The following is a 26,485-nucleotide window of genomic DNA, read 5'->3' on the forward strand; positions in this document are numbered from 1 at the left end:
ATTTGTTCATTTATTGGACACGATTTATTCAGCAAATATTTACCCAGACATGCTTTCTGCTAGATATTTGTTGGGGTGCTAAGAATATGAACAAAATGCACAATGCCATCCCTGTTAGAGTAATCACAAGGGATATATGGGAATTGTTTACTGAGGAATTTTGTTCTTCATTTGTTAATTGTGTATTTTATGGTGGTAGACACATATATATAAAAATACAACAATTGATATTCTGGCCAAAAGTACATTTTATGGTCTAGATTAAGAGTATAAATGATCTTTTTAGTTAACGATTTTGAATATGATAGCTTACACTGTTTATTATTTTATTTTTTATTTTTTTATTTTTTTGCCAGTCCTGGGCCTTGGACTCAGGGCCTGAGCACTGTCCCTGGCTTCTTTTTGCTCAAGGCTAGCACTCTGCCACTTGAGCCACAGCGCCACTTCTGGCCATTTTCTGTATATGTGATGCTGGGGAATCGAACCAAGGGCTTTATGTATACGAGGCAAGCGCTGTTGCCACTAGGCCATATCCCCAGCCCCTGTTTATTATTTTAATAATTATATATTTGTGAAATATCAAGGATTTGAGCACTATTTTCACTTAAAAATTTAAAAATAGAACAGTTTCTCTTGAATTTTATAATCTTTTTTTTTGCCATTTTTTGGGGCTTGGACTCAGCGCCTGAGCACTGTCCCTGGCTTCTTTTTTGCTCAAGGCTAGCGCTCTGCCACTTGAGCCACAGCGCCACCTCTGGCTGCTTTCTATATATGTGGTGCTGAGGAATCGAATCCAGGGCTTCATGTATAAGAGGCAAGCACTCTTGCCACTAGGCCATATTCCCAACCCTCTGTTGAATTTTAATACCTATTTATATTACATGTTTTTCTCGTGTCTAAAAAGTTTTAAGTTTTAAGGAATTTGGCTGCATGTGTGGCTTTCAGAGTCATCAGTAGGATATCCTTTGGAAACAAATTAACATTTGTAGGATAAACCCATATAACTATTAAGATGAATTGATTGAGAAGTTACTGCAACTCTTAACTTTCATTGAAGCAAGATCTTATTCTTGTCAGTTAATCATCAGTAGTGAGAATGAAATCATAGCTTATGTATCACCTTTATGTTTTTTAAAAAGATGAGTTTTTACTGCATGTTACACAACAGCCTAAGCACATGATTTAATCTAGACCTCGATAAAATTTGAATATTGTGCCATCTAGAAGCTTCTGTGTCATTTTAATATGCTTCTTTTGTGACTTCCTTGAATTTGATTCAAGTATTAAGTAGTTAGATTTTTATATTCTTGATTTTATAATTTAAAACTGAACTTTGCTCTTGGATGGAACAACTTGGGAAAAGACTAGGTTGATGGTTTTAAAGTATTTTTTTCCTGTGTTTCATTTCTGCATTTTAGGTGGCAGCCAATGCACACATTCCTCCAGACTACCTCCTTAAAATATGTGAGCGAATTGGTCCCTTGCTAGACAAGGAGATCCCTCAGAGTGTTCCTGGGGTACAGACATTGCTAGGTGTTGGTCGGCAGTCTCTGTTACGGGATGCCAAAGGTAAGATGTTCAGATTGGTGAACTGTATTGTTAGAGGAAGGAATGAAGAATGGCATCTTTTAAAATTGAGTATTTAAAAAATAGAGCGTTTTAAAAAATGGTGCTGATCCTGGGGCTTGAACTCAGGGCCTGGGAGAGCTGTACTTGAGGTTGTTTGCTCAAAGCTAGTGCTCTCCACTTGAGCCACAGCACCGCTTCCTGCTCTTCCTGTTTATGTGGCACTGAGGAATCAAACACAGGCCTTCCTGCATGCTAGGCAAGAACTCTGCCATCAAGCCACATTTTCAGACCATGGTTATTTTTAGTGAAAAAATAAATTTTTAGCAAACTAAAAAAATTCTTTGTCAAACATTGAAGAAAAGAAACCCTTTAATTGTTAAAGATGTGATTACATTTGTGATTACTGTGGTGTAAATGTCTTAAAATTTTTTCCTTGTAATATTGTTGCTCTATTAGGCTTTATAACATACGAATCATATTGTACATTTCATAATGGATAAATATAAGTTCAATTTAACTTTTACAGTAAAATATTTTTAAAAATTGACCCATCCATGACTATGTAATAATGGTTTCTGTATTTTGCTGCTGGTTTTGAGTCCTTCACAGACTTTTCCCAGAGTTTTATATGGAAACGCAATGTGTAATATATATATATATATATATTGCTATTTTATAAATAAAAATGTGAAATTAGGAGTTGACTCTGCCACTTCAAGTAATACCAAAGTTCTAGCACCTAAATATATTTCCATTTATTTTGATTTATTTCCATATTACTTGTGAAAATCCCAATTCAACCTGATGAATCAGTTAACAATGCTAAGTTTTATTTTTGTTTTGTTTTGTTTTACTAGTCCTGAGTTTTGAACTCAGGGCCTGGGCACTGTCCCTGCACTTGTTTTTGCTTGAAGCTAACACTACACCACTTGAGCCACAGCGCCACTTCTGGCTTTTTTTGTTTATGTGGTACTGAGGAATCAAAACCAGGACCTCATGAATGCTAGGCAAGTACTCTACTGCTAAGCCACATTCACAGCACACCAAACCCCAATTCAACTTGATGAATCAGTTAACAATGCCAAGTTTTAAACATTTCATTTTATAATTTTAGGAAATTCAAACCCCAGAACAAGCTAGCGTGTGTACACACAGGCATGCACACACAACACACACAGAGAAATTCTTCAACTGAGTTAATTTGGAAAACTTTAAGAGACTATTCTTATTTGAAAGCTTGATGATTAGAACTATGTTTGAGATTTTTTACATTAAAAAACGAAAATAGACATGCAGTAAACACAATACTTATAGTGAGTTAACCTGATATATAATGTTACCTATTAGAGTACAATCAGCATCTACAAAGTGTAAATGTGCTGGAATTTTCTCTGACATCTTTAGGCTAAGGTGATATCCTTTCTTCTGTAGTTTTATGAGTAGGTGTTTATAGGCCTGAATATCAAGAAGGACCAATGTAAACTTGAAAGTTTATTTATCTGTGCATATTTACATGTGACAACCATATGCATAATAAAAGGTGATTTTGGGAACCAAACAAATATGTTGCAATACATTAAGGTGTTGATATTTATTTATTTATTTATTATTTTTTATTTTATTTATTTTTTTGCCAGTCCTAGGCCTTGGACTCAGGGCCTGAGCACTGTCCCTGGCTTCGTTTTGCTCAAGGCTAGCACTCTGCCACTTGAGCCACAGCACCACCTCTGGCCATTTTCTATATATGTGGTGCTGGGGAATTGAACCCAGGGCTTCATGCATACTAGGCAAGCACTCTTGCCACTAGGCCATATTCCCAGCCCAGGTGTTGATATTTATTAGTCATAATTTATTTTATATCATGTTCAGGTATGTGCATATTGGTTCATGGCTTTCATAGGCAAAATATGTATTTCAGCAAATAAAACAAAATAGATTGTGCTTATATGAGAGTTGGAACAAAAAACACCTCTATATGCATTCCTTGATTAACTTTTTGTCCTTTTACTTAGACTGTAAGAGTACACTATGGAAAGGATCTGCTTTTGCAGCTCTACATAGAGGCAGACCTCCAGAACTACCTGTAAATTATGTGAAACCTCCAAATGTGGGTGAGTAATACCTATGAGTTATAATTATAATACATTAAATTAACTAATAAATTAAAAATAAAATATATTACACTCTAGGGCAGTTTCTCAATTGGTTCAGATTTTTAAAGCATTTTTACCTAAAAACAACTCTAATGTGGGTTTTGTAAAAGATGGTGTGTTTCATTCCATTTATTTCTTACATTGTCTTTTTTTCTGAATATAGTGTATTTGTTTCCTTTTTTGCCAGTTCTGAGGCTTGAACTCAGGGCCTGGGTACTGTACTTAAGCTGCTTCTGCTCAAGGTTAGCAATCTACCACTTGAGCCACAGCTCTACCTCCAATTTCTTAGTGGTTAATTGGAGATAAAAGTCTCATGGACTTTCCTACTGGGGCTGGCTTTGAACCACAATCCTCATACCTTAGCCTCCTGAGTAGCTAGGATTATAGGTGTTATCCACCAGAGCCTGTTAGTTTTATTTATATTTTTGATCCATTATTAATGCTTGTAACAGATATGGGGATTAGATTGAGTTCATGGTTTCTGAATGTTTATGTCCCAATATTCCCACTACCATTTGTTGAAAAGTCCGATCCATTTCTCCTATTGTATTATGTTGCTATCCAATTGAACATGTATGTATGGGTCTGTTTCTAGACTAAGCTTGAAGTCCTCCAGGGTCACTCAGCTTTTTAAAATTGTTTTTAACTTTTCTTTTTTTTTTTGCCAGTCCTAGGCCTTGAACTCAGGACCTGAGCACTGTCCCTGGCTTCTTTTTGCTCAAGGCTAGCACTCTGCCACTTGAGCCACAGCGCCACTTCTGGCCATTTTCTATATATGTGGTGCTGAGGAATCGAACCCAGGGCCTCATGTATATGAGGCAAGCACTCTTGCCACTAGGCCATATTCCCAGCCCTGTTTTTAACTTTTCTAGTCAGCCTTCCTATGTAAATTTCAGAATAGGGTTTTTAATTACTGCAAGGGGGTACTGAGATTTAAATCTCTGATGAGTTTTATGATAACTAATACCTTAATAACTTTGATCCTTCTAGTCAAAGATCAGTTCTCTCTAAATATTTAGGTCTGGAATTTCTCAGAATAAATCTATGTCTTGCACAACTACTAGGAACTTTTCCTTCAGAATTTATGGTTCTTCATACTATTTAAAATATTTTACTTGCCAGCTGCTTGTTACTAGTAAATAAAAACAGTGGATTTGTTGGTTTTCTTTTTTAAATTGGCCTTATTAAATTCAATTCACTGATTTTAGTGGTTTCTTTTATATTTGTTGCGATTATCTATACACATGATATTGTCTGCAAATACAGGTTTTTCTTTTCCAAACTTTCCTTATTTTTCCTTTATTATTTCACTAATAGTACATTTAGTTCAGTGGTTAATCAGAATGGTGAGAGTGGAAAATCTTCCTTTGTTTTTCATCTTAGGGTAAAGGGTTAATCTTTGAGCATGATAATAGATGCCTTTGTCAATCTGAGGTTGTGTTCTTCATACATAATCTAAAAGATCATAAGCGGATATGCCTTTTATTGTTGTTGTTTTGTACTGGTAATTGAGCTTGAACTCGGGGCCTGGGTGCTGTACATGATCTTTTCTGCTTAAAGCTAGTGCTCTAACATTGGAGCCACAGTTCTACTTCAGCTTATTGGTGGTTAATTGAAGATAAGAGTCTCTTGGACCTTCCTGCCTGGACAGGCTTCATACCTAATCCTTAGATCTCAGCCTTTTGAGTAGTTACAATTACAGGCATTAGCCACCACTGTCTGGCTTAACAAAATTTTATTTAGAACAATACTGTCTAGTACAACTTCTTTTGACAGTGGAGATAATGGCCATTGCAATTTACTTTGAAATAAAGTACAAAAAATAAGTTTAAGTAGTTTGACATTTAGTTACTACATGTGACTAATGGCTACTTTGACAGTGACAATCTAGAATATTGGAACTACTAACCTATTCTGGATAGGCATGTAATTGGGTAATGTGTTGACCAAGGAAATATTTATAATTTTTTTTTTGGTACTGGAAATTGAACCTAGGACATTGCACTTGGGAGGCGAGCGCTTTGCCACTGAGCCACAGCCCAGCCTATAAGTTTATTTTTACTTTATTTTTTATAAAGGTGAAATACAGAGAGGTTATAGTTCATAAGTCAGGTAATCAATGCAGTCTGTTTGGACAATATCACCCCTTCGCTCGCTCTCTCCCAGTTTCTGCCTCCTATCCCCACCCACAAGTTGTATATTGTAGTTCATTTTCAACATAGTGTTCAATGAGTACCACTGCAGCATTTGTTAACCCTTTATCCTTCCATTTCTGTGATGTACAGTGGGGTTAAGTTACATAATTCAAGTAAACAGTACATTTCTTTTTGGTCAATGTCATCCCTTCCTTTGCTGTCTGTAAAAATATATTTTAAGTATGATTTTGTTATTACGTATTGTTCAGAGAAGTTTATCATTTCATAAGTCAGGGTAATGAGTACATTTCTTTCTTTAGACAATGCCACCTCTTCCTTCACTTTTCCTCAGTTTTTCCATCTCATCCCTGCCTACAAGTTGCATAGTTCAATAAATTTATTTTTAAAATCCTGACTTTATATTCAGAGACTATTTTTTTTGGCCAGTCCTGGGCCTTGGACTCAGGGCCTGAGCACTGTCCCTGGCTTCTTCCCGCTCAAGGCTAGCACTCCGCCACTTGAGCCACAGCGCCGCTTCTGGCCGTTTTCTTTATATGTGGTGCTGGGGAATCGAACCTAGGGCCTCGTGTATCCGAGGCAGGCACTCTTGCCACTAGGCTATATCCCCAGCCCTCAGAGACTATTTTTAGTTATTTATATTCAGACTTTAGCACCTCACTTTTTTGTGCTGGTATTGTAGTTTGAATTCAGAAACTCAAATTCTAATATGTCTTTCACTTATAGCTAGAGTTCAACCTTTTGAGTCATATTTCTAATCCAGAGATTATGCTAATTAACTAGAGACAAGAGTCTCAGGGGCTTTTCTGCCTGAGCTTGCTTTGAACCACTATCCTTCAAGTGTCTGCCTCCTGAGTAGGTATGATTTAGTACTTCACTTTAGAGATTGTATTATTCCAATTATTTTTATTGTAAGTTTTATGGCATTCATTGGGGCCTCTAACTTGTGATCCTCCTTCCTCTGCATCTAGAGTGCTGGGATTACAAGTGCATGCATCACTTGGGGCTTAAGAGAATCTTTGCTATTCTGTATATTTAGTTCAATATCTTGCAGAAAAACAGTCTTATAGTACATAAAAGGAAAAAGTACCAGCTTTATATCTGGAAGAAAAAAAATTCTAAAACTCCCGAATATACTATCCAAATCAGGTTAAAAGTTTAGAAGAGTTATGATAAAGTTTAAAATGTGAGTTTGGTATGAGTTGCTTATGCCTGTAATCCTAGTGATCATAAGGCTAAGTTCCTGAGGATTTCAGTTTGAGGTCAGCAAGGGAGGATCTGCAAGACCCTATCTCCAAAATAGCTAACAAAAAGTCAGATTGGAAACATAGTTCAAGTGATAGAGCACCAGCCATGCAAGCCAGCTGAGACAGGGTTGAGGCCTTGAGTACAAATGCTTGCTGCATTAGTAAAATAAAGAACTAAATAAAAATCAGTAAAATGGAGGATAAATGTCATCGCCAGTCCTATTATGTTAATGGAACTTTGCAGAAAGTCTGAAAATGGTTTGAAATGATATTTCTTTGCTGTCTCAAGAAAATTGAAGCAGTAACATAGTGTCTGGGTTAGTGAGTTTTACAGACTCACTAGTATTATCAAAGCTTTACTGTGGATGTATATTATGGAAGAAGTTTGGCATGTTCCTTAAACTATAAACCTTTTGCTGTGAATCGTTAAAAGACTTAAAGATGAAAGAAATAATTCTGCCATTTTGTACTTTCGGGAGAATTTTCAGGTTTGACTCAAATTTACTTTCATTCTTCGTGCCTTTCACTATGTTAACAGTTGTATTGGTAGATCTTTTTTTGTGGAAACTCCTTCCTCCCAACTCATGCTTTACAGTAGTAGACTTTGCTTCTCTTGAATGAACAACTCCATTTCATGGGTTGTCATATATACTTCTCTTTTTCCCTTGTTTATTGTTTTGAGGATTAAATCCAGAGCCTCACACTTGCTAGGCAGTTGCTCTACTGCTGAGTTACACTTCCCAGCCTGTTGTTCACAGTTTTTTTTTTTTTTTTTTTTTGGCCAGTCCTGGGCCTTGGACTCAGGGCCTGAGCACTGTCCCTGGCTTCTTCCCGCTCAAGGCTAGCACTCTGCCACTTGAGCCACAGCGCCGCTTCTGGCCGTTTTCTGTATATGTGGTGCTGGGGAATCGAACCTAGGGCCTCGTGTATCCGAGGCAGGCACTCTTGCCACTAGGCTATATCCCCAGCCCCATGTTCACAGTTTTAACCTTTTTTTTTAACCAGTTCTGGGGCTTGAACTCAGGGCCTGGGCTCTGTCCCTGAGCCTCTCTGTGCTCAAGGCTAGCACTCTACCACTTGAGCCACAGCACCGCTTCCAGCCTTTTCTGTTTATGTGGTACTGAGGAATCAAACCTAGGACTTCATGCATGCTAGACCAGCACTCTACCACCTAGCCACATTCCCAATCCCTCACAGTGTTTTTTGACAGTATTTTCTTTCTTTATTTTTGCCAGTCCTGGGGCTTGAATTCAGGGCCTGAGCACTGTCCCTGGCTTCTTTTTGCTCAAGGCTAGCACTCTTACCACTTGAGCCACAGCGCCACTTCTGGCCGTTTTCTATATATGTGGTGCTGAGGAATCGAACCCAGGGCTTCATGTATACGAGACAAGTGCTCTTGCCACTAGGCATATTCCCAGCCCTTTGACAGTATTTTCTATTACTTATTGTCCTTTGTACTTATAGAACTACAGTTTAACAAATCAGGTGGTTGCAAGTATGTACTCTTAGTTTCTGATTAAAAGCAGAAAAGTAAAACTCATGTTGACAAAGTTTTTTTTTTTTGCAAAAGAGGAAAGAATCTGGTTTTATATTTTATATATTTTTTATTATAAAGGTGATATACAGAGGGGTTACAGTTACATCAGTCAGGTAATGAGTACATTTCTTCTTGAACACTGTCACCCCTTCCTCATTTTCTCCCAGTAAGAATTTTGTTTTCTGAAATATCTATGTGTTTGGAAGCAGGGATATTGTCCTTAGTATATAATAAATCTGGTACTGTTTTTCATTCATATTCACTTCTCTTATTGAAAGCATACATCTCCTCTGTTATTCCTTATTATCTTCTTCTCTGTATTCTTAACTTGTAACTTGTAGGTATGTTGCTAATATTTCCTAGAAGGTTGAAACTTCATTGCTTCAAAATTGAAACTGAAAAATGAACATTTCTCCCCAATCTTAGCACCACATATTAGAACATTGTTTTGGTAATAATTCGCTTTTATTTTTATTCCTTCCTAAGGCTAGCTTTAGTAAAATTGGATTAAGATTATTTAAAATTGCTACACTTTCTAAAAGCTTGCGTCTTCTATTAAGTGTCCTTTTAAAACCATTATAACAAATGAAATGTGGCGGGCTGGGAATATGGCCTAGTGGCAAGAGCGCTTGCCTCTTACACATGAAGCTCTTGGTTCGATTCCCCAGCACCACATATATGGAAAACGGCCAGAAGGGGCGCTGTAGCTCAGGTGGCAGAATAGCTGCTAGCTAGGGACAGAAGCCAGGGACAGTGCTCAGGCCCTGAGTCCAAGACCCAGGACTGGCCAAAAAAAAAAACAAAAACAAATGAAATGTGGCCTTTATGTATGTAAGATTAGCTTGACCTTTGGGTAAACAGTTGATTCGGTTTGTCTTTTAAAATATCATTTAAGAAAGTGGGAATGTTCCATTTTTATATAATTTGTTTTAAAGCTTAAGAATTAAACTATATAGAGATATCATGAATACTGTTTACAACCTAACACAAATGACATATAATTGCCCAGAGGTTATGTTATTCATTCATACTAAACAGATAGCATCACTAATTTGTACACGTCTGGTTTTATGTGGGGATTGGTGCCAAGTTGATAAAAATCTTGTTCTTATAACAGAAATGTTACCTTGCTTTAAGTTACATCTCTCAGTATTACTAATCAAAATATTTTCTGTGATAGAAGCAGTAGAATTCAGAATTGTTCTCCTTTTTAAAAAAGCAGTAATAGTGATGATTAGTGATTTTTTTTTTCCTAGCTTATGCTCAGAAGTTCTTTTGGGATTGGGATGTCAGGGGAGCTTGTGTCAGTAGTGAATTTTGGAAAATGTAGGATCACTCAATGTAAATTTTCTTGTTTAAGTGTAATCAACAAAAGACCACCAAAAAATAGCTTCTGGTCTGAAAAATTATCAGATTTATTGACTCACAAAATCAGATTTATTGAGGGAGTAAATTCTCAAGAGACCATGAAAGTCCTTTGAGGGATGAAGGAAGTGTCTTTTATAAGGGTTGGCTTAAGCTAAGGAATTCTGAGGAGGGTATAAAGGAAGCCAGGAGCAATTCTGGATTGGTGGCTGTCTCTGAGGCTGATTGGGAAAAGTGCACATTATCTAAGGATCTGGTGTTGTTGTGGGAACTAGGGCAGTTTAGGAATTAGGTATTTCTTCCTGGCCATAAATGCAAATAGCAAAGAGGTTCTTGGTGTATCATTGGTAAGAAAACAGTGCTAGCTCAAAAGGGGGTCGTTAATGATATTTTACAACTCTTGCATGACCTTGGGAAAAACAATGTTTCCTTTTAACATTACAGCTGGCTTTATCTGTGTCTGTCCTCTCCAGCCTGATTAATTGCAGGGCTGTTTTTTCATGATTTAAAAAAAAATTCAGTCCTAGCTGATATTTACTCTTTCATTCCTGGAAAGGTTTTAACTATTTAAAAAGTATGAGCCAGCATGTAACAATTTGTTGTTAATTTTATTTAAGGATTCTTCTGGCTGTTCTTAGTTTGTAGAACTGAAAAATCTCTTCTGGCCTAGAAACATTTTCCAATGCCAGTTCAAAGTATATCCATGTGTGAAACTGTTCTCATAGAAACAGATTTTTTGCCTAGATAGAGAATGAATGAATGAGTGCTCTAACAACTCTGTGGCCACTTAGTATTTTATCTTTGATTATTGACGGGCTTTCTAGTACAAGCCTGAATCTCTGCTGATAATATTAACTAGCTTGCAGGTGGAGTTTTTTTATATCATTAAATACACAATATCAAAATGTGTGAAGACTACTGAACTAAAATTGGCAAATCAGGATTGAGCCTAAATTTTGCCATTTATTGGCAGTGTGAGGCCAGACAGGACACCACTTTCATTGGGCTTTGATTTCCTCATTTACAGAGTGAAATGAATACTTGCCTTCAAATCATAGGAGGATTAGTGTGAACTCAAATGAGATGTCTATGGAATTTCTTTCTTAGCTTTTAAATGATCTTTTGCCCCACACTTTTTTAAAATAGAAAAGTACCCTCTAATTGAGAGGTAAGACAAATGTTTTTACAATATTCAATTGTTAATATTTATCATCTGACTGTGTGACTTTGTTTCTGTAAAGCAGCAGTATTTCAGGAATAATAATTGATAAGGGCAAAAAAATAAAAAAAATCGAAGTCTGTTTCTGTTACAGAAAAATACCCTTGAACAATGACATAGACTCTTAAGGCTCAAGTAGCATTCGACCTTTTCTTCCATCTTGACAGAAAGAATCAAAATATATATTTTTGTCACAAAAACCATGGGTCGATTTGGGAAGGGAAAATCCTGTAGGAGTTGCCCCACATTTTTTAATGCCAGTCAGTCCTCAGGCTTGAACGAAGAATCTGAGCATTTTTACTCAAATGTAGCACTCCACCACTTGAGCCACAGCTCCACTTCAGGCTTTTTGGTAGCTAATTGGAGATAATAGTCTCATGGACTTGCCTGCCTGGGATGTCTTCAAACTGCAATCCTAAAATCTCAGCCTCTTGAGTAGCTAAGATTAAAGTGATAAACTGATGCCTGGCTCCCACATGTTATAATCATTTACTATTACAAGGAGGTTTTAATTTTGGCATTCCCACATATGAATACAACGTTCCTTGATTAGACGCACCCTCTCTAACCTTTAAGTGTGGTGCAAGTATAATTTATAATTATGTTATGGAATCACAGATTCTTATAATGGTGACAAAATAGTTGTAGATTACAAATGAAGTGGTTAAGTGTTTGAGTTATCTTCATGGAAATTTCTAATATGTAAATGAAGTATCAAACCCAAGTTCTTTTACTCTAGAACCAGTACTCTTTTCTACAAGTTACTTTAGCAAAGTAAAAACAGGTTATGTATACCTGACTCAAATTACGTAGGACTAGAAGTGCTGTATATACTCAGAGCATTTTGGAAAATTCTCAAAATCTTTACTGTTTGACTTTCCCTACTCCAAAATCTAAAATATGATTTGCTCAATGTATTTTGAATAAAATGTGAAGTTTTTACTTACCCACCTTGTGGGAATTAGTAAAATAATGTTTTCAATGTATATTCGGGTCCAACTGCATCAGAATAGCCCTTGATAAATGAGTAGTGGTTTAACTAAGAGAATGGCCTATTTAATATTATTAGAGTCTGGAGTTTGTATGTACAAACTAGAAAAAGAGGCTGGGGCTAAATTATTTTGCACCCTCCAGGCTAGGGGCCTGTAAACAATTTTCTTTAAAGGGCCAGATGGCAAATGATTTGGGCCTCCTAGTCCATTTGTTCTTGTTCAGTTGCTTAGCTGTTTTACAGTTTGAAAGTAGTTGTAGCTAATACATAAATTAACAGACATGCCTATCTATTTTCCAATAAAAGTATATGAAAAGAGTTGAATGGTTGCATTTAGCCTATTGACCTTAATTTTCTTACCCTTGTTTTCTATTACATAATGAATTTAGATTTTATACTATAGGGAAGAAGCTCTTAAAAATTTTTTGGTGGACCTGGTTTTTGACCTCAGAATCTCATGCTTGCTAGGAAGGAGCTCTCTTGCTTGAGACATAACCCAGACTTTTTTTGTTTTAGTTAAAATATAAGTCTCACATTTTCCCCAGGCTTTGCCTTGCATCTTGATCCACCTATTTATACCTCCTATAGCTGGGCTTATAGACATGCACTACCACCATACCTTCTTTATTGAGGTTAGCCTTGCTAACTTTTGCCTGGGTTGATCTAGAATTGTAGTTCTCCTGATTTCAGCTTTCTGAAAGTATTTAGGATTATAAGTGTCTGCTACTGTGCCAATTCTTTTGGATGTTTTGAATAAGAAAATGGTATGGTTGGAGTTTTATTTTGCAAAAGTAACTCAGGTTGTAGAATATAGGTATTAATAATTGGAAAAGATTATAATCTGGAAGAGGCAGGGAAAACAGAGGAGGCTTTTAACTAGAGATATGGGAAATGATAGTCAGTATGGAAATATAGCAATAGAAATGGAGATAAATGGATGGATTATAGCAAGATTTTGAAAGAGTAATAATACAATTTGGATGTCACAAAAGAAGAAAAATAAAACTAATAATGATAGTGGTAAAGTTGAGGATAGGGAGAGCTTGTGATGGATCAGATCGGAACTTGATTTGAGAAATCTCTTATCTGTGATATATCTGGCATAGGACAGTTGTTCATTATGTATTTGAAGATGTGGCCCTTGAGCTAAGACATCAATGTTTAAGATTTAGTAATAATTAGTATGTGGTATAGGTAAGTCCATTCAGGGACTTCATGATTATAAGAGATACCCAAGTAGAAGGAAATAACATGTCAACAACACTGAATTGTGTCAAAAAAACAATAGAAGAGCAATAGAATAATAGATGGTGAGGTTTGGACAGGCAAAGGAGAATCAAATTGTATTTTATAATCCATAAGAAGAGCATTGCAATAAGGTTATAGTGTTGCCAACTGATGTAAGATATTCTATGTGCAACTAAAATTTACTAACCATTTTTTTTGCTAGTCCTGGGGCTTGAAATCTGGGCCTCGGCACTATCCCTGAGCCCAAAGATTCTTTTTCTCAAGGCTAGCACTCTACCACTCAGTGCCATTTCTGGCCTTTTCTGTTTATGTGGCACTGAGGAATCGAACCCAGGGCTTCATGCATGCTAGGCAAGCACTCTACCACTAAGCCACATTCCCAGTCCTCCTCAACCACTTTCTCAGAAGTTCTTTGAGTAATGTTTCTTACTTGATAAACCTCAGAAGTGGCACTCACAGGCAAGCATGGACTGCTGGACATTGGCGTCTGCCTGGCCAGGCTTCCTGACAGCTGGGCAACAGTCCTGAGCTGGAGGCATTTCTCTAGGGAAAGGGCCAGAGACCAGTGCTTTATATTCATTTCGTTCATTCATTCCCCAGAGCTACAGAAATACCTGGCCCCAAGTTGCCTTTCTCATTGTAAATACAGCATGTCTCTAGACACAGGGGCCATGGCCACAATGCTGTAAGCATCCTTTGCTTCTCTTGTCCGCCTGACACGACTTCCTCACCATAGTTTGAGTTCATTTTAAAGTTGAAAATACTTTGTTCCATAACAAAAAACTCATCTCACTAGGAAAAATGTAAAAACACATTTGGATTTGGCTCCCTAAATGTTTTGATTATTTTAGAGACTTATCTTTACATTTATGTGAATAGATTATGTTGATGTTATATGTTGTACATTAAATAAGTATTTGAGCTTAAAAACCTCAGAAGTCCTTTGAGTAAACTTTCTTACTTGATAAAACTTAACTAAAATATTACATAATAGTTACATCCATTAATCTTGTTATGATAAAGTTTAATATATACTACATGGTAGGGGAAAACAAAGAAATTAGCTTTATGTACATGCACATATGTAAAAGAAGAACATGAATAACAATTAAAGTCTTTATTTCTCAAAGTAAACATATGGTAATATGTTTTAAGGACTACCTTTTTCCACTCACCAGAATGGGAACATGGGATAAAGTGACTGGTATCTTCATCACTGAAACAGTGGACCTCATTTGAGTTCTTATTTTCCATTAGACTTAATCAGAGGAGATGGTACATGTAGATTGAATATTCTTTTTTTTGTCAGTTGTGTGACTTGGGCACTGTCCCTGAATTCTTTTGCCCAAGGCTAGCATTCTACCACTTTGAGCCACAGCTCCATTTACAGTTTTTGAGTTGTTAGTTGGAGATAAGAGTCTCATGGGGACTTTTCTCCCCATCCTGGCTCCAATCCTGGATCCTTAGTTCTCAACCCCCTGAGTAGCTAGGATTACAGGTGTGAACCACCTGCATCCAACTAGATTGAATATGCTTTTAACCAAAATGCTTAGAGGTGTTTTGAATTACAGATTTTTGGAATATTTGCATATGTATAATGAGATGTTTTGGATGTGACCGAAGTGTAATTATCAACTTGGTTTATGTTTTATATACACCTCACAAACTTAGTGTAGAGCTAATTTTTATACAGTTTTATAATTACTTTTGTTTTAAGTTGAGCTATCAGTAAGATTCTGATTAAATGGTCATGTGAGTAGGATCAATTTGTAAAATTCATGCCATCAGGTTGGCAATCATAGATTTGTATTTTGAGCTGGAGGTGCTGTCTCAAAGCTGTTGTCCCAGCTATGAGAGAGAGAGAGAGAGAGAGAGAGAGAGAGAGAGAGAGCCAGCACAAGGATGGGAAGGGATCTGCAAAACTCCAGCTCAACTAAGGACTTAAGCAGTGGCACCCGGCTGTTATCCTAGCTGTAAGGGAAGCACCATGATTAGGCATGTTGGCCAGTACCTGTCATCCCAGCAATACAGAGAAGCACATGGACTATGCTGGCCCAGGCATAAAACAAAAAATCTTATCTCAAAATGTAACCAATATGGGCTGGGAATGTGGTTTAGCAGTAGAGTGCTTGCCTAGTATACATGAAGCCCTGTATTCAAGTCCTCAGCACCACATAAACAGAAAAAGCCAGAAGTGGTGTTGTGGCTCAAGCAAGAGGTAGAGTGCTAGCCTTGAGCAAAAAGAAGCCAGAACAGTGCTTAGGCCCTGAGTCTCAAGCCCCAGGACTGGCAAAAGAAAGAAAGAAAATGTAACCAACAGGTTTGGTAGAGTGTTTCAGGTGGTAGAATACTTGCTTAGCAAGTACAAGATTATTCCAGCCCTGGTACAAACTTCCCCTCAAAGTTCAAATTTTAGATCACTTTCAACAATTCTGTTTGTAAGTACATGGGAATATAAAATTGTAATGGGATAGTACATAGTGTTTGATATATGTAATACGTAATTGTGTAATTTTTGAGACAATGCAGTCATATCTGTCTCAGATATTTGTCATTTCTTTTTTGTAAGGGTTTTCAAGGTCTTTGTTTTTGAAGTATACAATAGATTAGTGAAATCTGGTTACTGTATTGGATACTGCAAATCAGAACTACGTGTTCCCATTTATATGCAACTTACTACCAATCGACCATCCTTTCCCCCAACCCTCCCACCTATCTCCTCTTCTGAGCCTCTGGGAACCAGAATTCTACTCCATTCTACTCTCAATTTCTGTGAGATTACATTTTTTCTCTGTAGAAAATCCTTTGAATCCAACCAAGAGACTTGAGCCATCTGAACAAAGCACTATGCTACTGACACATAGCCTCAGGACTTCAAGGTTTAGGATCATCTAAATACAGTCATAATGACCTATTTTAATCTATTTTTATGAGTGACATGATTTTTATTTGTTTGTATGTACTATATTTTTATTCAATAGTTGGTAGACGACATTGTTTTCATTAGCTACTGTAACCAGTGCTGCATTAAACATAGATTGTAGATATTTCTTCCATATAGTGATTTTATTTTCTTTGTGTAGAGAGTCAACTTTCTTTGTATTTATGTCTAGTAATGGGATTAGTAATGCATGTGGCAGTTCTATTTGTAATTTTTCAAGGAACCTCCATCTGTATTGTCTTTCCTCCTAATGGCTGTACTAATTTACATGGCCACCAACAGTGTGCTGGAATCACTTTCATTCTACACGTACATCCTTGTCAGCACTTGTCATCTCCAATTGTTGATAACAGCCATTCCTTGTGGTTTTAGTGCATCTCCCATTGTTTAGAAATGTTGAACTCACAATTTGTCATATACATGTTGGCCCTGTGTTTGTTTTCTGTTCAGTAACCTCGCTTTAGGTATATTGCTGTTTTTCTGCTTAGGTTATTTTTTTTCCTATTGGGTTTTTGGAGTTCCTAATACTTTCTAGATATCAATTGTCAGATGTATAGGTTGGAAATAATTTTCTCCCATTTGGTAGAATGTGGTATCAGTCTCTGTATCTGTTCATTGGGTCCTTTCCTGTACAGAAGCTTTTTTATTTGAGGTAATACCATTTGTCTATTTTTATTTTTGTTTGCTGTATGTTGTGATTTTATCTAAAAATCCTTGTCCATTCTAATGTCCTGAAGCATTTCTCTTTTTTCTTCTGGTTGTTTCATGTTTTCATGTTTTTTTTTCCCCTAGTATCACAGGATTTTCAGGTCTTATTTGTTTCAGGACTTACCTTAAGCCTTTATTTTGAGATGATACTGGAAACTGAGAAGTAGGGTTGTGGTTTCATCATTTTTGCATCTCTATATCTGATTTTCCAGCACCATTTTTTTAAAAAAGACTGTCCTATATCTAGCTAACCTTTGCCAAAAATCAATTGGGTGTAGACAAGTAGGTTTACCTGCGAGCCCAGTATTCTGTTCTATTGTTCTGTTTGTCTGCATTTCTGCCGTGCTGGGTTTTGTTTTTGTTTTGTGATGGTATTGCAGCTTGAACTAAATGCCTGGGCACACTCTCTCAGCAGTTTCACTTAAGCTGGTGAGTTTGAGTTTCATCTCCACTTATGGCTTGGTGGTGGTTAATTAGAAATAAGGATCTCAAGGAGTTTCCTGTCCGCCTAGCTATCCTCAGATCTCAACCTGGGTAGTTAGCAATAACCTATTCTGGGCTGTCCCTGGCTGTCATGCTGTTTTAGTTTGCACTGTGTTTTGAGGTTAGGGAGTACAGTGCTTTGTGCCTTATACATTTCCAGATATCATTGGCTATTTTTGTGTCTCCATACACATTCCTATGAGGAATACCATTGATATTTCAATAGATTCATTGAATTTATCAATTGCTTTGAATATAATGGGCAACTTATCAATCTGCATTGGATATAGTTCCATTCAATTAGACTTTCAATTTCACCAGAGGTTTATAATTTCATTTACTTTGGCTAAATTTATTCCTTAGCAATTTTATTGTTGTAGGTGTTGTAAATGGAATTGTGTATCTGATTTCTAACAACCTACTGTTGGCAAGTGTTACTGATTTTTGTCGCATTTTATATCATGCAACTTGTCTGGATTCATTTATTGTAATAAATTTTGGGGGGAATTTTTTTATTTAAATTTTTTTTGCCAGTCCTGGGGCTTGAACTCAGGGCCTGAGCACTGTCGCTGGCTTCTTTTTGCTCAAGGCTAGCACTCTACCACTTGAGCCACAGCACCACTTCTGGCCTTTTCTATATTTGTGGTGCTGAAGAATCAAACCCAGGGCTTCATGTATATGAGGCAAGCACTCTTGCTACTAGGCCATATTCCCAGCCCCTGGTGGAGTTTTTTGGGGTTTTTTGGATATTTTATACATATGGTCATGTCTTACGAAAACAATGACAATTGAACAAAATTTTCAATTATGGGTGCCTTTTATTTCTTGTTCTTGCTTCATTGCTTTTGCTACAACTTCCAACACTTTTTAATTAAACATGGTAAAAGTGACTTTGTTTTTGAGAGAAAAATTACAGTTTTGCTAATTATGATAAACCATTTATGGTTTATTGTAAACTTTATGAAGCATTTTTATCATGAGAATATTAAATTCTTTGAAACCTTTCTGCATCTAATGAAATTTTTTCTGCTATGTTCTCTTCATATATGAATTGAATTTTTGTACATTGCTCGGTTAAATCTCACTTGAGCATAATGAATGGTCTTGTATTATTAGTTTTGGTTTGCTTGAATTTTACTGAGGATATTTGCATCTGTTCCCATCAAAGATTTGGCTTGTATAATTTTCTGTATTGTTGTGTTCTTCATCTTTTTTTTTCCCGTGAAGCAGGGTTTCACAAATTAGCCAGCTGACCTGGAGCTCATGATCCTCTTGCCTAAGGCTCCAGAATATTGCAACCTAGTTTTCATGTCAGTGTGATCTTGACTTTGTAGATTATATTTGAAAGAATTCTTTTTTCTGGAATAGCTTAAGGGCAAGTAGTATTCTTGGATGTTGATGGGATTTTCTGTGGTGTCTGTTATAATGTCTCCTTTTTCACCTGTGATTTTGCGTTTTCTTCTCATTAAAGGATTGTCTGTTTTTAAAACTTTCTGAAAAACAAGTTCTTTTTTGTATTTTTCTAGTATGCATTTTGTTTAATTTTGCTCTGATCTTTAATATTTCTTTTTTGTTTTGTGTTTTGCTTTTCTGGACCCTTAAGATGTAGTGATGACTTACTTCAGATCTTTCTACTTGTTTGATTTAGGCCTCGGTTTTTATCAATTTTTTTGTTTTTGTTTATATTGTTTTGCTTTTGCTGTGTCCCATACATTTCTTTAGAAATTTCTATATATTCTGTTTTATTTTTCCCTTTATTCCTTGTTCGTTATAAAGAAAATTATTTAATTTCCTTGTATTTAATAATTTCCAACCATTTTCTTTATGTTAATAGCAAGTTTTATTTCATTCTTGTCAGAAGGCATATTTGATAAAATGTCAATGGAATATAACAGATATGCAAAGTTTTAAAATTCATTAGGACTTGTAACCTATCACACTCTTGAGGAACATGTTCTGTAGCATGATGAGAATAATGTGTATTCTGTAGCTTTTAAAATTGTTACTGAGTTGTTGTACAAAGGGGTTACAATTCTATAGTTCAGGTTCTGAATACAGTGCTTCTAGAACTGTTTTGTAACTATCTGTTAAATTTATCTGTTGTAGAATACACTGACTTTGTTCTGTCCCAGTGATCTATATGTTGCTAAAAATGGACTTTAAAGTCCTCAGCTGTTATTGTATCAGTCTTGTTTCTAGATCTATTAATGTTTACTTTATATATTTGGGTACTCTAATATTGGGTGGACTTACACAGTAGTACAGTCTTGATCTCTTCCATTATATGGTTTCAAGGAGGCTGTTGTTGAGGAAAAACTACAAATGCTCAGGATACATGCAATTCAGCACTCTAAAATTACTCAGCTTTACCTACCCCATACAGACTTTACCTCCTTAATTCAGCTTTACCTACATCATAACTATCCATAGCTTGAAACCATGTGGAATAGGCTCCATCACTTTCCAAAATTGCTGTTGTACATATTAATAGTGTTTACCCAAACTAGATCTTATTCCTTTTTTATCTCTAATACTGTGGATGATTGATTAATTTTTCCCAGAAAGCACTGAACAACTTCTTTCTGAAGGCACAAAGACATGCTTCCTTTCAACATGTCTGACAGTATTCACTTTCTCACTTAACCACATTAAATGACCTCTTTGGCTTTGGGGATAATAACTTCTACCTTTCTTTAGGGGCGTGCGCGTGCGTGTGTGTGTGTGTGTGTGTGTGTGTGCGTGCGTGCGCGCGCGCGTGCGTGCGTGTGTGTGTGTGTGTGTGTGTGTGTGTGTGTGTGTGTGTCTTAGCTTTTTTACTCAAAGCTGGCATTCTACCACTTGAGCCACAGCTCCAATTTTGGCCTTTTTGCTGGTTAATTGGATACAAAAAGTATTTCAGGTTTGTCTGCCTGAACAGGCATTGAACTGTTTTCCTCAGATCTCAGCCTCCTGAGTAGTTAGGATTGCAGATTTGAGCCATCAGGGCTGACCCCCTTTAAACATTTTTCCTGTCGGTACTATAAAAATACGTTGCTGTTGTTTTCTGCCCAGAGAGGCTTCTGCTGATAAATTAGCTGTTAGGCACATTTGGACAATTTGGAAGATTCCTGTGTCTCTTTTAAAGCATTTAGAATCTCCTTATCATTTACTTTTGAAAGCTTAATTGTGTCTTGGGTAAACTTGTTTTGAGATCCTGGATGACATTTGATCTTCTATACCTGAATACGTGTATTCTCAAGATTTGACATGTTCTCTATTTTTATTTGAATAAGCTTTCTACTCCTTTGGCATTCTGGAGGTAGTGTTGAACCCCAAATAAATTCAATAGTTGATGTTTTATTTTTATCGCTGAGCCATCTTCCCCATCCCTTTTCTTTGGAAATAGCCTGCCTTAAAGTTTACTAATTCTTTTGTTTGATCTGTCCTGCACTTAATGATGCCTTCTGTTGTGTTTTAAATTTTTCTGCATGTAGTTTTTAGGTCAAGAATTTACCTGTTTTTTTCAAAGCTGCTTTTGTTTCTCGGTTAAAGTTTTTCTATTCATGTATTGAATCTTTTTTTATTGCTTTTATTTTTAAGTCTGAGGTTCAAACATGTCTGTTCTAAATTCTTTGAGGCGTTTCCCCTAGTGTAACCACCTGGTCAGTTTTTGGCATCTTATTTTGGAATAATAGGAAAACTTAAGTTTTCCTGAAACTTGTAATGCTTATTGGCATGTGATATCACCTGGGTAGTAAAAGCTTAAGTATTTTCCCAATCTGACTCTGTTTATGCTTTTTTTCTGGGGCTATAGTGATACTCATGCTTTTAGCACTAAAAGATGTACAGGTCTGGGTTTGCTGGGTGTTGATGTTGGGATGTTATTGAGGGTGAAATGTATATTAAGTTGGTCTACAATCTAGAGTTGGTATGTTGTTCAGAATGACTTAAGGAGTACCTATAAAGATCTGTCCCTATAAGGCTTTCCTTGGGATGGGGAAGGTCCAGACATAACACTCAGTCACTTGCTGTGCTCAGGCATCATGGGATTCTTTTTGTTTCTGAGTAGATCCAGGGTGGATTTATAGCCCAGGGTGGTCTTCTACACCTCTATCCATCAGCTTGGAAAGATCTGAACTATGCTGGTTAAGGACCAATGACTTTTATTTATCTGATGAAAATGATAGTGTAGAGCACATTGCCCAAGTCTATTTCTTAATATTTATTCAATGAATTGGCTGTTTTAAATATAAATGCCAGAAGCTTATTGCAAAATACTTTTGTATAAGAATCTTTATAAAAATAAAGAAAAAGAAATCTTCATTCTTGTGGCTTGAGGTAAGGTAGTATAGATTTGAAGCTTGCTCTGAGCCATCCTGAGAATGAGACAAGCTAGGGTAACAAAGGACAGACTGTTTTGAAAAGCAGGGAAGAGGGGAAGGAGAGCTTGAAGAATCACTAAAGTGGTGATAGAACACATGAAAAGCCAGGAGAAAGAGTAGCAGGAGATAGCCCACAACTCTAGCCCTGGAGGGGGGAGGGGAAGCTGAAGTCACAACCACAAGATAAGTCAGGCTGCCCCAGTGATGTCAGACTGGCCTTCCTTGATACCAGATAAGCCCAAGCCCATGGTTTCTCCCAAGCCTTAAAAACCAATGAGTGGGAGATTTGGTGACCTGTGACTCTTACTGTGCTGCAGGTCAGCGTTGGGAAAGAAATCCATTTTATCACTCCTTGTCTTGAAAGGCCTTTTGTTGAGACTGAGCTTCTCTGGGGACTTGAAATAAGAAACAATGGCAAGTTAGCAAGCCTGTAGACACATTCCCATCTTGTCTGGATGGGAGATGGCCTCTGAGGTAGCTGATGGGGAGGAAGGAAAAGGACCTGCTGAGAAGGTTAAATAATGGGGAACTTAGGTTGTGGAGGGCTCTGTGGTCAGTGTGCCTGCCCCTGAGAAGGAATGACCCACAATGTCTGTGGATGACTGCAAAAACTTAGTGTTGAGGATAAACCTGAGGTCAGAAGATTTGATTCCTTCACCTCTGAAACCACCTGCCTGCTGTGGGTTGCCAGGAGATGAGACTGAGAGCTCTAAGACCACCAAGTCCAGTGAGTCATTTGATTTTGTAGCCTTCTCCCTCATGAAGGCTGCTTTAATACTGGACAGAATCTGAAAGCAAACATAGTAACATTGGTTCACTCTGGTTTTCCACCTGTAGTGCATATCCCTGGGCTCTTTTGCCTCCCGTAGGGGTACAAACTGATGGTTCTCTGGGAGCCAGTAAGAACCTGCCCAGCCCAGAGGCTACAAAGTTCTTTGGGGCCAGCCCCAACATCTGGTATTCAAAGAATGGAAGCTTCTAAAGTAAATTCTGCCTGAAGCATACAGTTGACCCAGTGCTGGTCCTGTCCTCAGCCCTCAGAAAGTACCAGCCGAACATTGTGATAGTTGTTAGGGAATCAGACTTACTTTTTTTTCTCTGGATGAATACTGAGGGGAGGGAGTTCTCAAGAGAAGGTGGCTCACTAACTATACTACTGACCAAAATCCCTGTGGCTTACAGTCACCTGATTCTCAAAAAAGGTACCAAAAGGACATATTGAGAAAAGATAGTCTTCAAATGCTGCTAGCAAACATGCTTACCTATGTGTAGAAGGAATCTAGTTCCCTCTCTCTTGCCATGTACAAAAATCAATTCAAATAGATTTTCAAAAACCTTAATATAACACCCAAAACTAGCAGAAAACATACAAAAAAAAATTTTTTTTTTTTGGCCAGTCCTGGGGCTTGGACTCAGGGCCTGAGCACTGTCCCTGGCTTCTTTTTGCTCAAGGCTAGCACTCTGCCACTTGAGCCACAGCGCCACTTCTGGCCATTTTCTGCATATGTGGTGCTGGGGAATCGAACCCAGGGCCTCATGTATATGCGGCAGGCACTCTTGCCACAAGGCCATATCCCCAGCCCACAAATTTTTTTTTAAGACATAAGGATAGGCCTATAGTTCAGGAAATAAGAATTGACAAAATAGCATTTCATCAAATCCAAAAGCTCCTGCATATCAAATGAAATTAAGGATGCAAAATAACCATGCATCGATGTCTCACACCTATAATCCTAGCTACGTAGGAGACTGAGATCTGAGGATCATGGCACAAAGCCAGCCTGGACTTTAAAATTTCATATGTTTTGCTGGTACTCTGGTTTGAATTCCCAACTCTGGACTCATACTTGCTAGGCAAGCACTCTGCCAAATGAGCAATGCCACCATGCCATTTTTGCTTTAGTTATTTTTCAGTTAGTCTAAATCATGATTCCCTGACTTTAGGCCTCTCGCATAGCTGTGATTATTGATGTACACCATTATACTCTTGCTTTTTCTTTTTAAATATTTATCTATTGTCAGAGTGATGTACAGAGGGGTTACAGTTTCATACGTAAGGCAGTGTGTACATTTCTTTTCTTTTTTTTTCTTTTTTGCCAGTCCTGGGGCTTGGACTCAGGGTCTGAGCAATGTCCCTGGCTTCTTTTTGCTCAAGGCTAGCACTCTGCCGCTTGAGCCACAGCACCACTTCTGGATGTTTTCTATATGTGTGGTACTGAGGAATCGAACCCAGGGCTTCATGTATACGAGGCAAGCACTCTTGCCACTAGGCCATATTCCCAGCCCATGCTCTTGCTTTTTTTTGCAGTGGGTTCTCCCTCACTTTTGCCCAAGTTGGCCTTGAACTGTGATCCTTTCAAGTTCTGCCTTCCCAGTAGCTATGATTATAGGTATGTACCATTAGTTTTTGCAGTCTTGAGATGCTTTCATGGTAGTATAGTTTCCTACTGAAAGGAATCCACTCCACTGTGTTCTGTTCTAGTCAGGCAATTAGAATACTTTTCTTGATTCTTGTTTATTTTAGAGGGCCAGACTTTGATAACCTCGAGCCTTTTCAGAAGAAAGCAATCACAAAAACATTTAAAGTGAGGGAGGGCATGATAGGAAAAGAGATATCTTTAAATTATGACCATGTTTAATATAGAAAGGACCTCATCTGTTAAGAAAAAACTAAGGGCACAAATGATAGTTATCTTGAAATGCTTCTTCCCTTACCATTAACAAAGGAAAAGTACAAGGAAAGAGACTGAGTTCAACTAAAGGGAGTCTCAGAAATAGTGAAACTTAGCAAATGAATTGTCTCATATTAGGAAATGGTAACATCTTTATCAGAAGTATTTAGCCAGGATCTGAAATAGTCATTTTGTTTGGTTGGTTTTTGTTTGTTTGTTTGTTTGTTTTTCCAGTCCTGGGGCTTGAACTCAGGGCCTGAGCACTGTCCTTGGCTTCTTTTTGCTCAAGGCTAGCACTCTGCCACTTGAGCCACAGCGCCACTTCTGGCCATTTTCTACATATGTGGTGCTGGGGAATCGAACCCAGGGCTTCATGTATACGAGGCAAGCGCTCTTGCCACTAGGCCATATTCCTAGCTGAAACAGTCATTTTGATAAACACTACAAAGGATAATTTTGCAGAGGGGAGCCTGAACGAAAATTAATGACTTCTAAATTTAACACAATATTATTACCTATGGAGCTTATTAAAAGAACATTTTCCGAGCTGAATACTTTTGTATGTCACTCCCATTGACATCTATTAATTTCTGCTAAGCAATTCAAACTTTTGATAGAATACAGATTCCATGAGGTCAAGGATCTTTAACTTATGAGCTGATCTCTAAAGTGGATTATGGTGTTTTACACATAGTTGATTCTAATTAGTGGCGTAGTCTTGGGGCATGGACTCGGGGCCTGAGCACTAGCTTCTTTTTGCTCAAGGCTAACACTCTTACATTTGATCCATATCACCACTTCTGGCTTTTTCTGTTTATGTGGTGCTGAGGGATTGAACCCAGGGCTTCATGCAAGGCAAGCCATATTCCCAGCCCTAATTAGTGGTATATCTTAAGGAAAGAAAACAATCCATTGATAATTATAGTTGTGGTATAAATTTGTAAAAGTATATACAAATCTGTTATACTGTCTTTAAATATTTAAGAATTCTGAACTAGGAGCCACTGCCTTTTGCCTATAAGCATAGCTAATCAAACAGCTAAAATCTACAGGATCATAGTTCAAGGCCAGTCTGGGCAGAAAAGTCCAAGAAAGCCCAGCTGGAAGAGTGGCAGAGCTCCAGCCTAACAAAAAAAAATGAAAAAGGTACAGGAAAGTAGAACTAATAGTCAACTTTCAAAGAACTAAGAAATGTTTGAATGTAGAAAGAAGGAATATTGAAGTTCCAAAGTTAGGTTGCCTGCTTTTCCTGTTTTAGATTTGTGGGAAAAATTTTCCCCCCAGTTCTGGGGCTTGAACTCAGGGCCAGAGCACTGTTTCTGGCTTATCTTTGCTCAAGGCTATCACTCTACCAGTTGAGCCACAGGGCCACTTTTGGGTTTTTTGTTTGTTTATGTGGTACTGAGGAGTCGAACCCCGGGCTTTACAGATACTAGGCAAGCACTCTACCACTAAGCCATATTCACAGCCCAGACTTAAGGAAAATTTTGTTGCTAGGATGGAGAACTACTGAAAAGAAATTATTTTATATAATAGTCATTCTTTCCTACAGTATTTTTTTATTATTAATCACTCAGTATATTACAATTTGTCCAAATACTCATCTCTAACATGGTCCTATTATTTGCTTCCATAGTTTCACTGATTTTGTTAGCATTGGTTTCCTGTCACTTTGACAGTTTTAAAATGACTAATCTACCCTTGAAAGATAAACTTTGCTTGTAAATGTGGGATGTGGAAAGGATTTATGTATTTTTTTATTGTATCTTGGTTATGCTGATCTAGCTAGAACTTGGTTCTTCCTCCCTTAATTTAGCCTTGCTCAAATGTAAAGCCAT

The 26,485-nt window shown here is 37.3% G+C and overlaps 1 protein-coding gene across 2 annotated transcripts in view; it reads left to right on the plus strand.

The window, feature by feature from the left end:
- Brwd3 (bromodomain and WD repeat domain containing 3) overlaps positions 1-26,485 on the plus strand; it is a 92,023-nt gene that overhangs the window by 2,350 nt on the left and 63,188 nt on the right. For both annotated transcript variants that reach the window (XM_048335719.1, XM_048335720.1), the window contains exons 5-6: positions 1,419-1,569; positions 3,582-3,680. In XM_048335719.1, the coding sequence (XP_048191676.1) occupies positions 1,419-1,569; positions 3,582-3,680 (250 nt within the window). The remainder of the gene's footprint in view (positions 1-1,418; positions 1,570-3,581; positions 3,681-26,485) is intronic.

Source organism: Perognathus longimembris, chromosome 28 (genome assembly GCF_023159225.1).
Source record: "Perognathus longimembris pacificus isolate PPM17 chromosome 28, ASM2315922v1, whole genome shotgun sequence".
In the NCBI taxonomy this organism is placed as follows: Eukaryota; Metazoa; Chordata; class Mammalia; order Rodentia; family Heteromyidae; genus Perognathus; species Perognathus longimembris.